General features: G+C 45.6%; 1 protein-coding gene across 3 annotated transcripts; it reads right to left on the reverse strand.

Annotated features, from left to right (window-relative positions):
- Positions 1–709: 709 nt before the first annotated feature.
- Positions 710–15,072, reverse strand: TMEM209 (transmembrane protein 209). Of its 3 annotated transcripts, none has more exons than XM_072856845.1 (16): positions 14,909–15,072; positions 13,888–13,940; positions 13,013–13,152; positions 12,839–12,897; positions 11,946–12,077; positions 10,685–10,923; positions 10,118–10,322; positions 9,292–9,467; positions 8,518–8,589; positions 7,309–7,405; positions 6,209–6,334; positions 5,658–5,755; positions 3,561–3,675; positions 3,371–3,468; positions 2,610–2,683; positions 710–2,292 (listed from the first exon to the last, which is right to left on the reverse strand). In XM_072856845.1, exons 2-16 carry the CDS (start codon positions 13,930–13,932, stop codon positions 2,190–2,192), a joined length of 1,779 nt encoding a protein of 592 aa, XP_072712946.1. In that variant the 5' UTR covers positions 13,933–13,940; positions 14,909–15,072; the 3' UTR covers positions 710–2,189. The 3 variants fall into 3 exon arrangements, with proteins under 3 accessions (XP_072712946.1, XP_072712965.1, XP_072712956.1); XM_072856855.1 differs by having other exon boundaries at positions 711–2,244; XM_072856864.1 differs by lacking the exon at positions 13,888–13,940.
- Between the last annotated feature and the right edge of the window lie 576 nt (positions 15,073–15,648).

A 15,648-nucleotide genomic window follows, 5' to 3' on the forward strand; every position in this document is an offset into this window, starting at 1 on the left:
GCACCAGGACCGGGGTGTGCGGTGTATCACTGAACAGGCATCGGGGTGCGCAGTGAACTGGGGTGCATAGTGCACGGGAACCGGGGTGCACAGTGTGTCAGGGTGCAGAGGGACCAGGGCGCACGGTGTGTCAGGGTGCACGAGGACTGGGGTACACAGGAATCTGGGGCGCACAGGGATCCAGGCTCCATGGTGTACCGGGGCACGCAGGGCTCTGCGCTGGCTGTGGGGTGCAGGGGGAGCAGGGTGCACAGCAACTGGGGTGCAGGAGAATCTGGGGTGCACTGGGACCGGGGTGCAGGGTATATGGGGGGACACAGGGAGCAGGGCGCATGGTTTATCGGGGTTCACAGGACCTGGGCTGCATGGAGACCAGGGTGCGTGGTATTATCGGGGTGCACAAGGATCTGGGCCGCGTGGTGAAGAGGTTGCGCAGGATCCCGGGGTTTCAGGGGATCCCGAGTGCCCCGGGGCCCCCGAGGGTGCCCTGAGGGATGGAGAAACACCCATTTTTGGTCAAAGAAGAACATTTCTGCACTTCAAGAGCCTTTAGTGCACGCGAGTAGGCGCGCCTGCGGGGCGACAGGCACCGGGGAGCGAGGCGTGGGGTAAAGCCCAGCTACCACCCATCTCTTGCCTGTCCCTCCTTAGGACGCAGATGGATTTAGCGACGCTGAACCGTAGGAAAAACTCCAACCAAGCGTTTGACACAACCAACTCCTTTAATACGGGAACCAAAGGAGCCATTTTGTTATCGGTCTCTCGGCAAAACCCTGCGCCTCCCTGGGGAGAGGTGCCAGGCGCAGTCGGTTCACGCTCAAAAAACAGCAGCTTCCCCCTCGCAGAGAGAAGAAAGCGAGAGCACCTCTCCCGAGCACAGCACAAATTCCTCTTCTCCCTCCCGTCAGTGCACGCCCGAGGCCGGCAGTAAAAAAATACAGTACAAAAAGATGTTGCCGGAAGAATCTTTCTCACGTCTTGTAGGTAAAAGTGGGTTTTTTGGCGGGTGATGAGAGCGAGGGGGGGAACAAGCCAACACCCTCGTCCCCAGCTCACAAAGATCTTCGGCACCTCGGGGCTTAGCGATTTTTATCCCGCTTTATTAAAAAAATAATGACTGACAGTAACTATCCACATCTAAACCCCTCATTTGGCAGAATTTACAAGATTCTTCCTCCCCCGCCCCATATATAAAAAGTTTTTTGGCAAATATCAAACAGCACCTTCTCTGAAAGAAATCCAAGTGGGTTCCCCCCCCTCCCCCAAAAGGTCCGTCCCCAAAAGCGGGGGCTGAAAAAGTCTGTGGGTTTATAGAGCCTGGTCTCGCGCCGAGGTGCTGAAGCTGCGTGCCAGGCTCCCAAAAGAAGAGGTTACGAGGGGAAAAAAAAAAAAGCTGAGTGGAGCAGTAAAAATAAGTTAAAAAGCAAAGGCAGGGCGACGCTGTGGTTGTACTGAAGGCACGCGGTATTTTGGAGCTCGCAAGGCTGCCGAAGTTGGAAGTTTGTTCAAAAATAAAAATAAACAGAAAAATAAAAACTTATTTACTCAAACCAGCAAGTCGAACATGGCTTTCTCTTTCCCTCACACCTGCAGCGCATCTCGTGGGGTCTGAAAACCCAATTACACAACGAGCAGGGATTAAAAAAACCAATGTTTTTTCTTATCAGACGTAATAAAATGAACCCAACCGAGTCGGAGCTTTTTGACTGGGCTTTTCTCCTGCCTCTCTGGAATTTCTTGGATCCTGAAGTTGGCCAAATCGCTGGGTCTTGCCATGTGATGACTCACTCGCGGCTGTGCACAACCTGGGGAGGGTTGTTCCAGCTCTCAGACGCTGTTGGAGTTTAGTCCTGAGCTCAGTTAAGCTCAGTTTAGCGGTGACGGCGCTGAGGTACATGGAACAGAAAGACCGAAAGGCTTTTTAAAAAGGATTCGTTCAGGTGAGGAGCCGGAAAGAGAAAACCTGCCTGGTGTTCACACGTAGCAGCATTTCGACGGTGACATGTTTTAAATATCGTCACAAAACCCACACAGGAATTAAAACCCCATCCCCTCCGCCCACAAAGCAGAGCTGAAATTATCCCATTTGCATGGTAAGTCCGTGTTTAAGTCGACAACGTAACGATGCTGCTGAGTTCATCGCACCAGAGGAGCGCCCGTCCTCTGAACCGCCCATCCCGCCGGAGATGTTATTCTCCAAAAATCCACAGAACGTTGACTCCCGATAAACCGAGATTGACACGCCTGCAAAACCAACGGTTATCATCATAAACGGCGAGTAACTGGAAGAGCCTGTTGAAAATGTAAAACGAAAAAACTATCGATTCCGCCCTTCGGCGTTTGAATCGCATGTTGCCGCGAATCGAGCGCGGCTCTTTCGGAACGAAGGGGAAGTCTGGATGTTGCTTTTATTGCTCATGCCCCTAAGATTGATCCGATTTTATGAAAAAGCTGCTATTGTTTCAAATGAGAAGATGATTTTAACACCGTTAATATCATCCCGCCGTAGGGATTGCAGTTTGAAGCGCCTTCGGACAAGGCGTTTCAAAACAGAATGCTCCGTTCGTGTCTCGTACGCGGCGCGACGACACGTCACATTGGGTACTTACCCGAGCATCCCCGATTCTTTTGTCTTTATGATATACAAAAACATAAGCAAGGTATGGAACATGTTGTTTCTGCCCTGAATCCACAGGAAAAAAAAGAGAAGAACTTAGAAATCGAATCACTGATGAGAAATCGTAACAATATTGCAGGTAGAACAAGCGACTACGGAGAAAGCCATCACGAAATGCCGCTACGGGGAGGGTTGTTGGGTTTTTTTGCCTTGATCCTTTACTTCTTTCAATTTGGTAAATCCCAGAAAAAGACCAAATGTGGTTTGTGGCTGGATTATAATCTCTAAAGACTTTAAATGCCGGAGCTTTTTGGAAAGCAGAGATCCAGCAACAACCAGGGCTCGATACAAAATTACAATTCACAGGAGAATTGCAGTGTTTTGAGACTGGAAGCTTTCCCCCCTCAGAATTCCTACGGACAAGCACCAGGGCTTGCTGGCCTTACGGGGCGACAACGCACATCAGGGATTGCGTGACTCGGTATTTTAAAGTAAATTGTCAGAAAATAACCAAGAGGAAGCTACTACCTAGGTACTTATATGTCTTAAAGAGATGCTAAAGCTGTTATTTAGCAGCAGACTAAGTACCACGTCGTGGGCAAAGGCTGAGCTAACGTTTAGTTCCTGCATTGAGCCAGCCTCCATGTAAATAGTCAATAAATGTGGCTAGTTCCTAAAAATAAAAAAACAACCCCAAATCCGCCCTGCCAATGATTTCCCGGCAGCAGGAGGACAGCAGTAACGCCATGGTACCTTGGGCAGGTTGTAGACGTGGCGCTGGTAGATCAGCTCGTAGTGGGGCGGATTGATGCTGCTCTGGTAGATGCAAAAGACGTTTTCATTTGAAGTGTCTGCGAATGAAAAGTTTAAAAAGATGACGGGGATTTCAAGGATGCTGAGGTGACCCAAGCAGCAAAGAGCAGCTAAACATGAGCGGCAGTACCTGGTTTATCTGGTGTCTGAATGAAGTGCTGGGAAGTGAAGGTTTTGCCGTCGGGATACTTGGGGTGAGGCGGCAGCCTGGAGTCGAGGTAAGTGCAGAACACGTGCATAATGATCTGGGCAGAGTGAAACAAATCTCACCTTAGTGTCCTTAAAAATACAGCAGCTTTCTTGCCATAGCTCAAGAATTAGTTACACTATTTGATAGTCCCTGGTTGCAACGTTGACTTAACCCCTCTATGTTTTGGAGCCCAAGGCAGCTTAATGCTTAACGCGGAGATTTCAACGGTCCAGGCACGCTGCTGGGGTGAAGGCAAGTTTATTTTTTCCAGTAAGTGAAAAGAGCGTCAGTCACAACGCGATAAACCGATGCGGTACGTCAGGAGCTCGGTTCATGCACCAGCAACTTTATCCTGGCATCCTGCAGAATTTGGCAAAGTCACAGATCTTATTTAGCACGTTTAGGCCATGAACCGCAAGCCATCTGTGTTAGCAGCGAGGATTCAGCTGAGAAGGGCGGATGAAATCGAATCATGGCTTTGCCGATGCTACACCTATCGAGCAAATTTCTACTTTCTCCTCACAAAAGGCAAAATAAAAACCACTGGAAAAACCTGAGCTGGCCGTGAGTCTTATTAAGAATGCCAAAATTTTGAAATAAAGTCGTAGACCAAGTACCCAGAAAACCACACCACAGCCTGCTATTTGTGTTTTAACCCTTCCCAGAGAGTTCTCGACATCTTCCATGGGCAAAGTCACCAAATTATCTGTAATCTGATACTTTCTGCATTCAATATATATAGCATGACCTGTCTTGTAGCCAAAAGAAAAGAGTTTCTCCAGGCTAAATGCCAAAAGTCTCAAGGAGTCTGGGAGACGTACCTTGGAAATCCCCGCTTTGTGTTACACGCAGCATGATTAACGCAAATGTGAAATTCTTTTTTTTTTTAATAGTAATTGTCTTGAGTAAGTTAACGTCAAAACTTCGTGGCAAGTGTTTATGTTCATCTCTTCGATGGGAACTTCTGTCCCAGAATTCTTAAAAGTTTATATACTGCCCACCACCACCTCTCCCAGCTGGTTTTGATAAAAGACTGAATTCCAGGGTGCGCTGCTCTGCCTCACGATCTTTAAACACTTTTGAGCCGTTCACCCTGCCATCTATCAAGACACCGAGAGTTGCTCCGTGGCCAGTCACTGCCAAGTATTTCATCACCTTCACAAACAGAAAAATCAAATCCCATTTCAAGACTGATTTTGTATAACTTCAGCTTCCAGCAATTGAATCGCATTATATCTTTGTCAGCAAAGTTGTGAAACTCTGACGTTCAGATCTCCTGGGTTTTTATTCTCCCAAGTAACTGAAAATCTATTTACAGTGGGGAAAAAAAAATAAATCACCCTAACTCTGCTCTCAGATACAGAGTTCAGCTGAAGACTCACACTGTAAAACCCGTTTTCTACTCCCCGAATTCTTCCGTGGTCTGTCTTTTAATTATTTGAATTACCTCAGTTGAATTTTCAAGTCATAGTTTACACTGAGGTGCTGTTCCTCCCGACCTTTCAGATTAACGGGCTAAGCTTCGCTACAAGTCTCCTCTCAAGTAGGACAGGCAACGTCTTCAGCTTTCTCGCAAAATATTTCTCACAAAATATTACTGAATTCGAGAGCAGTCCTGCCACTCCAGCTGCATTTTTCCCCTCTGTCCATCATAGCAAAGGAAAATGAGGACAAGGTGAAAGGTTTTCCTTGCTTTAGAAATTGTTAGGTGAAGGCAGACATTTGGCTTTTTTAAAAATAGAGCAAGAGAACTGCCCCGACAAGATCCCCACCTGTCAGGCTGCTCCCCGTAGTTATCCGGCAGCCCTTTCAGAGGAGTCTAAGTGAGAGCCTGGCCTAAGACTAAGATACACAATTGCATTTTTGTGATCTACACCACCTCTAATCCCATTTGCATTATTCCCCATGTAATCTCACCGATTACAAACAGGATTTTTACCGTGTTCCTCAACAGACTTACTGGCTACCCCCTCCAAAACCTACACTGAAAGGCAAGCCGCTTTAAGCCGTTGTATCAAGACGTCTTCAAAAACTTACAGAGGAGTCAGTGGGCAAGTCGGTGTCCCACTTGCGGCCTTTGAAATCCCCTCCTCTGTTCCATCGGAATGAACTCATGCATCCTCCCTGAGAAAGCTCTGAAAGCAACAAGATTTATTCAGTTACTGGGGGTTGAAAGTGTAGGAAAGAGGTATTTTACGCTAGTTTCAGGGGCTTCATACACGTTTCCAGTGTACAAAACAGGAAAAGTTCAGCTAATGAAATGCTTGTAAAGATAATAACATGGGGAGGAAAATTTACAGGGTAATTTTTTTTTTTAGTTAATGAAGAGATTAAATCCGGCACTTTGCACCCCGAGCACGCACGAGAAATAAAGCTTTTAAAAAACATTCCCAAAGTTACATCCAAGTCCCGCATTATTCCATCGCTATAAAAAGAGAAAGTTGCAAAGAAACATCTCTCCTGCTCAAAAGCAGCTCTTGTCCCTGCCGCGGCTCTTTAAACATCTCCACCGAAGGAATGTCTGACGCCACCAACACCTCAGCGTGGTAACGGAAGCATTTTAAAGTCAGTATGGCGACACCACGTACCTTTGATCCTTTCGACCAAGTACTCCTGGTTTGGTGTAAGGTCCAAATACTGCACTATAGCGTTCAGGGTTGGAATGAGCGGAGCTTTAACGAGCGCTGCCTGCTTCAGACTGCTGATGCTGGCTTCTGCAACCCAAGAGGAGCCAGTACATCAGCTACAACCACCACAGAACTCCGACCGGCCTCCCTCACCAGGCATCGCTACAAAGAGCTCTCCCTTTTGGTGCACCAGTTAAAGTCCCAGAAACATTTAACATATGACACGACCCCAAAACACTAATTTCCATTTCAATGAAGTAGTAGATGTCTGCTTTACATCACAGAATATAAAAGCTACAGGGAACCAACATCCGCTTTGAAGAGCAGAGGGAGAGTAACAAGACGAGGACAAGGCCAACACGGATCAGTTTTTCCACAGGCATCACAACGGATGCAGCTCTTGAGGAGTCGCTACAACCAACAGCCCGCAAAAGCTGGGTTGAATTTAAATGCAGCACATCAAATCCACTTCTTGGTTAAAAGGATATCAATTTGAAGCAACGTGAGAAGCAGTTCCTTCAGAATTGTATCGTGACACGAAAAACTGAACTCCAGTTCCTCAGAATTTAAAAAAATAGTTCTTTGAGAAAGCAGCTGATTTGAAGGAGGAATTTGGAAAAGCACGTAGGACTGAAGACACTGAGAGTTTATAGGGAGGAAACTGAGAGTTTATAGCACATCTATCCTTGAAATGTTTTCTGACAGTTTAATATGCAATAATCAGTGATAATTTGAGCCTGTAATTCCCCAGCAGTAAGTTTAGGGAAGGAAAAAAAAAAAGAAAAAAAAAAAAGAAAGAAAAGAAAAAAAAAAGAGGTTTATGAATTTTATCTGCAACACGCATCGGTGTGACTTCATCAATATTTCCAGAAGTCTTATGAAAAACCTTTCCAGCTTAATGAAATGCATGATGTGGAACAAAGACCACACCGATACAGAGCAGAAATGGAACCGTAATATTTAACAGACCTAATTTATATAACACCTATCCAATACCCCAGCTACGGAGCGGGCCTCCATCAGCCACCACCAGGAACTCCAAAGCTACTGTCTCATCCTACCTCCGATCTGCAATTCTGGACACCCCATTCTCCTCAGCTGAGTGCTCACAGACTCGATCTCTTGGACAAGTGGCACTAGAATAGTCTCGTTAATCCACTAGGAAAGAAAAATGTGGAAATTCAAGAGGTCAGAAGCAAAAAAAAAGTTAAAAAACCCCAACCCTTAGCTTACATCCCACTAATCATCACCGTTACAATCACAAAGAAGCTTAACAACAGAAACACTGAAGCCAACCAAGGAGGAATTAGAATATCAAGTTAGGCAGCGTTTAAATGACTCCTTAATACCTTCTAAAAGGCCAGGAAATTCCATGTAAAGGCGTCAGGAAAACAAAGCTTTATCTTTCTAAAGTATCAGATAAAGCTTTTCTGAACAATGAGGAAAGGGGTATTATGAAGGACAGCCCTCCATTCATCAAGATAATTTATATGTTGATGAGTCCGCTCCCTCTCACGTTTGTTTCAGGAAATCAAGGAGCTGACAAACACTACGTGTGGGATTTGTACGGGACAGGATTTGGGAACTGAAGCAAGCTGGCCCTAGGTTTATGACCAGATGCCCAGGAATCTGGTACGGATCTCACACTAATCTTCGCTTTTCACCAATCTTATTACCTGGAAAAAACCAAACCCCACAAAACACACAGGCAAAACTACATACTTGATAGATGCTATGACTGAAGGGGCAATTCAAAGTGAGATTTACTAATTATTTTGCCATTGTGTGCAATTAAGTCTCCTCTGCTATAGCAATTCCTCTTGATAAGATCAAGGTTTTTCTTTTTGCTTTTTATTACGCTGCTCAGGACTGTCAGAAAAAGTCAACCTTTGGGTTGGAATTTTCCATGCTTTGAGCCCAGGAGAATGAGTTTGAAATACTGCAGAAACACCAATTTAGCAATCAGAGTTACAGCAAGGAAAACCAAATCCTGTCATATCCGAGATGCTTTTGCTTCTCATTCAAAGGTGGAGGAACTTTACAACTGTGAAGTTTTCAGAATACAAAACAGCGAGGTCAGGTCGAAAACGCATCTCAGTGGTCCTCTCTTAGAAGGACGCTGTGTTTTTATCTCCTTGTGCCAGCCCACCCCAGTCCTCAGACACCACAATTCTTCACAACTCCTTTGGCACAGAGGGGACACAGAGGCGCTTTTCCACTCTGCTGCCTTTGTTCTTAAAACCCAGGCAGTCCTTAGAGACGGGACTTACATTTCTGAACTTAGCAGTCCAGGAATCCATGTGATCAAGGAGCTGTCGGTTCATTGTCACCCGTGCCCAAACCTATGGAAAGGTTTATTAAGTACATGTAAGAACTTCACAGCATACCAAGAGTTTTTAGGGTCTATGACAATTTCTGATACTAATTACAGCGCACAATTCAAATTGCCTTTTTCCCCCAATTCTTAGACATCTGCTGGCTGTATCATGCGACTTCTACAGCAGCTTCACATACGACATTCCCATTCTACTCACGGCACAATCATCTTGTGTGAGCCCAAATTCAGTTTTAAGCTCTCTGCTCTATTAGGATAAAATTGGTCTGAACTGTAGGATTGGTTTAAGAGGTATTTGAATGGGAAGCTTCATTAGGTTAGTGTAGGAAATAAAGAAAATTGATCAAATTTAATTGAAGCCATATTAATTGTATTCCTTCGCATCAGACTTTTCAGATGCGAGCATAAAAGCAGTGCTTTACATCCTTCAGCTGTTCCACTGGCTTAAATACAAATCAGTTTCAACTCAATTTTTATGTCATAAATGTATTTTATCCAGCGTAAGCCTTGCTCTCCAAGGGAGAAATCATTTTCCAACTACAGTTCAGAATTTGGAAAGTTCATTTACAGCGAAGCTGTATGAAGATGGTGAAATGCTAGAGGATTTCTCTCCAACATTTTTGATATAGCTCAAATCCAAACCTTTGCAAAAAGCTGTATATTTTAGAGGCCTGTTTCTCCCTCTTGCCCACTTTGCTGCCCAATGTACCTCTTCTGCAGCCTGCTTCGAGCTCAGATCAGCTTCATCCTTGTGCGCTGATGGAGCCTGGGACCTGCAAGCCAGCTGATACTGGAACTTTCTCAGCATCTGTGCGTAGTCTGCCATGGAACGGCTGTAGTTCCAAAAAGTTGGGCTGCTGGAAGGAGAGCTGGAATCTGAACTTCCTGAAACAATTCATTCATTGAACAGTCACGTACAATTATTGCCAAGTAATTCTGGAAGCAACAGTACAGGCAAGATGTCAGTATATTAAGGCTTTGACAAGAGACACGAACAGAAACTGCCATGAGTACGTACGCTGAAGTCAGTCTGCATAAACACTGATTTCACCCTTATCTGGATTGTCCCTACACAGGACAAGAACTGCCTGCAGGCAATTCACCCCCTTTATCTGAAACGCCTTCTTCACCAGATATCCCCCTCATCAAGGTGATAAAGCCCGTCATCTTATCACGGTCCATTACAGCCCACAAATGCTCCAGAGACAATCTATCAGCACCCATTTCCATATGCTGCAACAGCAGCATATATCCTATCCAAAGGAATACTTTAGAGGAAAACTTTCTGAAGCTCCTAAGCCATGGAGACGTGTAGAAACGATGGCATCCTACCTCACGTCCTAATTACTCAGTAGGAGACTAAACTGTTCAGGAGCCGCCTTTACCAAGGTCACAGGTGATTACCAGAAATGAGTTAGGTCTATTTACGAGTACGTTGGAATCCTTTGCAACTTTTCTCATCCACAAAAGCCAATCTCGAATAAAACCAACACCTTCTCCTTACCAAGCTTTTCAGATCAAATCTGTTTATTTACCTAGTTGAACTCTGTGCTGTTTCTCTTCTTCATTTCGAAGGAAGGTGTCCAGTGACTTGAGGTCTGTCATATAGTCTTCTTTGCCAGTAGGAGAATTATAGAGAATGGGTGAAGAGCGGTAACGAGACCTTAGCCCACCGCTTTCCACTGGTCCAATACTCGTGGGGTACGGTGATCCACTGGGAGAGGGGCTGAAGCCGGAAACCTTGGGCAAATAAAAACAAACAGTTGCATTATATGAGGAAGACAGAATTCCACTTTGATTTGTAAACAACATGAATATGAAATACTCTTGTTTGGGGTTTGGGTTGGTTTTTTTTTTTCTCCTCTGTATTTACATTTTGGTTTCTTATTTTTGCTTTGTTCTGAAACAAACTAGCCACTCTAAAACAAGTGAAGTGACAGTAGGGAAAAAGGACAAATCCCAATACAACAAATTTACATCTACTTTGGAAAAGGAGCAAACACACATATACACAACTCTCCGCTGGCTGCTGCTCACCTTTGATGACCTATGGCACAAAACAAGGACCAAACTGTACCCCTGGGAGCTGTCTTGGTCATTACCTTATTGTAGCTGCTGCTTGGTGAATAGGTTACAGCGCTGCCGTAAGAAGGGCTGTTGCTCGACAGAGCCTGTAGCTGAGGGCTGTACCCCGTGATACAACTGGTAGTAAATTTTGGACTGGCACTAGGGGAGCGGGATGGGCTGTAACTCAGCACACTTTGACCCTGGATTGGAGGAGAAGGCGTCGAAGACGGGACTTTCTTTGCTGCCAGCTCACGTGGTGGAGTTGTTTGTACCGCTGCAATAAGGAAAACCAGAATTAGCACTGCGGATGCAGCAGCCCCAAACTCTCCTCCCCCCTTTAAACGCACAACAAAATGCATACACAACACTACCTTAAGGCGATTTTAGAAAGATGCTAGAAGGGACACTAGAAAAATCTGGCCTCTACGGAACTCAGCAGTCAATCCACCGACAGGAAAAAAAGGTAAAACTGAGACACACGACCACAACTCAGTACAAATCCTACAGCTTCAGATGTCAGTTAAATGTTACCAGGCACCTCGCATAACCCAGAGGGCTTCTCTAATCTATTTCATCAGCTCCTCTACCTGCCTACTTTATGCATCTTTAGCACGTTGAATATCTTAATTTATCTGTGCAAATAAACATAGGAGATAATTGAACTTTGGTGATACAGCATTACTCCTGCCTGCTTCCCGTGTTCTAGGGACACACTAGCAGCGTGTAATACCACTGTGCTAGCATTTTGCTTTTGGTTTATTTACCTTGTCAGGTTCTGCTGTATTTTAAAACTTTGCTTTGATGTTCAAGAGCTTTCTGAGTGACTGCTCTCTGGGCTGTCACTTTCAGAGTTCACACAAAGGTCTCTCTGTCCCTCTAATTTGGATCTTGTTACCCAGCGTGATATTAGTAGGATATAGGAGTACAGTAGTAGGATATCAAAATTAAATATCAACCTGCATTCTCTGCCTTGCTCCTAGTCCCATGTACAGGTCACAAATTCCTTGTCCAACCTCACAATGTTAGAGCCTCTCGCTGTCCTTCAGCAGCCGCTATCATCCCGTCCTTTTTCGCCGTGTGTGTTTGTTTCCCCTCCGGTTCTCCCCATAAACACTCACCAAATTACCACTTGATGTTGTGAATTTTAGCATGCTGCAAGTAATTTAGTTTACCGCTCATGTCAGATGAGGTAATTCAGAACTCACTTCACTAAAGAATCCTGCCATTGAGAAAGATACGGTCTCGAAACAAAAAAAAAGAATAAAAAAGATTGCCAGAGATGTGCAATACACCCACCTGCATTCTGCAGCCCCAGTAGGGTCTGCTGGCTGGGACTCATGACCAAGCTTGTTGGTGCCACTGTGTATTTGAAGTACCTCCAGAAATCAAATAAGGCATTCAGGCTGAACAGAGATGCAAGTGCAAGTTCTAGAAGAAACACAGAATTTTTTACCAGAGCTTGAGCCCAGGGAATAATAAAAGTACATTATTTGCAAAACCAGGCATATACTCATTAAAAATAGGTCATTATTAGTGCTATCAATAAGTACCAATTTGGGCAAGTACCTAAGATTTCTTCACCTTCTTATGCAAGAACCATTGGAGATAATTTTCCTTTCTATATTGAGATTAATTTATATTGCTAAAATTGAACTTTTAAAAATGGATGGTCATTTTCCAAAAGGGACATGAACTACTGCAATGAAGTTTCACAGTATTTCTCAAAAATCATCTTCCGTCAAATCATCTGTCACTCATCTCATGATTTTTCTCCCCCTCTTGCTTCATCCTCTAATAGTATTTGATACAGCTAGCCTAGAGTCTACTCATCCGAAACAAACTTTAATTATTGTGAAATGCCATCCACACCCACAGTACAACCCAGCAGTCAAATCGGCAGTGTTCTCCACACATAAACAGATTTAATGCACCAAACAACTTCTTTATGCCCTTTCATGATATATCTAAGAAAGCTGTTAACACTCCTTACCTGTCACTAAAAAGGATGAAATTCCAACAGTTTCAAGGGAGATAACAGAAAGCAAAACAAAGTTTGGCTTAAAATTTAAAAAAACAAAAACCCAATGGAAAAAAAAGGCTCACTTAAAAATGACCTTCCCAGCAATAAAACTGACAAGTGAAAAAAGAAAAGAATCCTGAAAATTAATTGAAATGCTGCAGCAACTCACCGATATACCAGAGTGGCCAGTATGTGATGTTGTAATATGAGCTTATGAGTTTTCCAGTCCTGAAAAGAAAAACAAGAAGTTATCATTTTGCAACTATTCAGTCCCGGAAAATATTTAGGGATATACAAAGTAGCATGCTTTACTTGTTTGAATCAGATGTAACAATTAACGTACATTTCAGTATATATCATGCCTGCAACAGACACATTAAGGAGTCCCCAGGCCAAGACCACTTTCCGGGCTTCAGTCTCCTTCCTCATCTTGATGGTCCTGTCGATGAGGGAAGTCGCTGGACTCTGTTCTGGTGTCATTATCTGTAACAACAAATACAGAGAAATGTCAGAATCTGTCAACTTTCATACAGTAAGATTCTCAGTCAGCACCAGATGAAAGAATAAAAAGCAGTAATCCAAAACAAACTATATAAATGGACTTTACCTTTCGCCAGAGTCATGTTTAGCATATTTAAAAAAAAAAAAGCAGATTCTTTTTACCAGTAAAACCAGGCAATATATCTTTGATTAACTCTACTGTCAGCACTGTCACCTCATTACTGAGGAACAGCGTCCGTTTTCTCCAGCAAGGTGCAAATGAGAGGACAGAGACAGATTCCAACCTCATTTTTGAAAAATAACCTCCTTCAGAAGCGAGAGGCAAAGCTCCTGCCTTCTCCAGGCAAAGGAAGCCAGAAGAAGGAAAGGCCTTGCACAGCTCTGCAATTTTTTACTGAAAATTCCCACTCATTTCAGTAGGTAACAGAGTATTTTCAGACTGTAAAGCCACCTCCTGTGGGTTCAGTACATCTGAATACTCTGTACACATTGCTACCTTTACGCCCAGTAACACCTTATGTCAAAGAAATAAACCTGGTGACTTTTTCTGCTAGTCCTGTCACCAAAATATGCTACCGTTCCATCCTGCAACTCACTTAAAAACCCGTCATATAATTCGTCACTAGATGGTAACAGAAATAATTTGCCTTTTGGGACAAATAATTCAACTGTACATTAACTCCTTAAAAAAAAAGTACAAACCCCAAATCACATTACCTGCTTCTTAGTGGTGCAATGATTCAACGGTGAAATAGTTAACATCAGGATTACTAGAAGAATTATACAAGAACACGTTGCCTGGTATTTTTTTTGACAGGTTTTTCATCCAGTTTGAGCCCCAAGACCTCCCTTCCCACATTAACAAATGTAGCAGCCCTAAGCAGAGATCCTCTCCCTCATCCTCACACTCCCAACCTCTCTCCCTGAACCACGTCCTCCCACAGAAGCAGAAGTTGTACTGTTCGGGCACTGAAATAAAAGTGAGATTTGGTCCCATTCTCCTTGCTTAGGAGGGCTGGGTCTGTGGTTTTCACCTCCAGACTGAAATATGTCCTCCCATAACCCCCTGCCCTCATCTACTAAGGCACAGTAATGAAGGAAGGCCTCACCTTCATAACCCATAAGGCACTGACCCCAGTGCCACACATGGAGGTCCCCCACACCTCCCCTTGCCCTGACCCCCCCAGCTTCCCCCATACATGCCCCTGTCACACATAGCCCCAGCTCCCTTTGCCCAAGACCCCACAGCACCCTCCACCCCGATCTCACTGTCACAACTGAAGAACCCTCACAGGTTCCCCTGCCACACACAGGGACGCTCAGAGCTCCCCCTGCCCAGATCCCACTGTCACACGCAGGCAGCCTCCACATCTCCCCCCAGCCAGCACCCCGATGCCACCCCAGGGGGTCTCTACAGCTCCCCCCACCCAGACCCCACTGTCACAAACGGGCAGCCCCACAGCTCGCACTGCCCACACCCCTGTCACACAGAAGAGGCCCGACATCTGACCCCCATCCTGACGCCTGTCACACGGAGGCGGCCCCACATCTCCCCCCGTCCTGATCCATCACATAGAGGCAGCCCCACAGCTCCATCCGCCCACAGCCCTGCCATGCACGGGTGGCCCTACGCCTCCACAGCTCGCTGCCGGACACTGCCCGGCTCTAGGCAGCCTCCCCTCTGAGCCCGCCATGCAGGCCCGAAGAGCCAGGCGGTGCTGGGGGGCAGTCACAGTACCTGCCGCAGGGCTGAGGGTCAGGGGACGTGAGGGGACACACAATTCCCCTCAGGGAGGGCAAGGGCACCCCCTTTTCCCAGCCGGCGAGACGCACAGCAGAGCGCTCCCCTCACACACGCGAGAGGAACGGTCCGCACGGCAACGGCCGCACCGTCTGCGCCTGCGCGAGCAGCGCCGCGGCGTCACCGACTGCGCCGCGCGGGGGGAGGCGGGGCCTGTTGCTATGGGGACAGCGGCGGCGCTCGCGCCGCGGCCGTCGGCGGGTGCCGTGTTTTGGCGGGAAGGGGCGCGTGAGGCGGGCGTCAGGGCGGCCATGTTGTCCGCGCCGTGGAAGGTGTGAAGATGGCGGAGAGGGGGGTGACCGGCTAATTCGCTGTCCCCTGCGCCGTTGCTGTGGTGCAGTGCCACACGTTGCCGTGTTTCTGCCGAGTTATCTTTACAGCTAAATTAATTAATTACATATAGTAATGTATATCAGACTGCACGTTGCCAAGGTCACCAGTTAAAACTTTTTGGGTCTGTTTGCATGCTGTACAGGCGTAACTTCATATTTCTGTTCTGAAATGCTGTAAACAAAGAGGGTTGTGTGAATTCCGTGCTAAATCGATGTATCCAGAAGGTATTACCTGAGGTAAAGATGGTCCCATTGGATGGGGTGGCTTTGGGTGACAGTCTTGTCTCATAGGTCTGGATGGTAAATCACGCAACATTGTTAGTGTGGTGATATACTGACTTATCG

The sequence above is a fragment of the Ciconia boyciana genome, chromosome 1 (assembly GCF_034638445.1).
Source record: "Ciconia boyciana chromosome 1, ASM3463844v1, whole genome shotgun sequence".
Lineage (NCBI taxonomy): Eukaryota > Metazoa > Chordata > Aves > Ciconiiformes > Ciconiidae > Ciconia > Ciconia boyciana.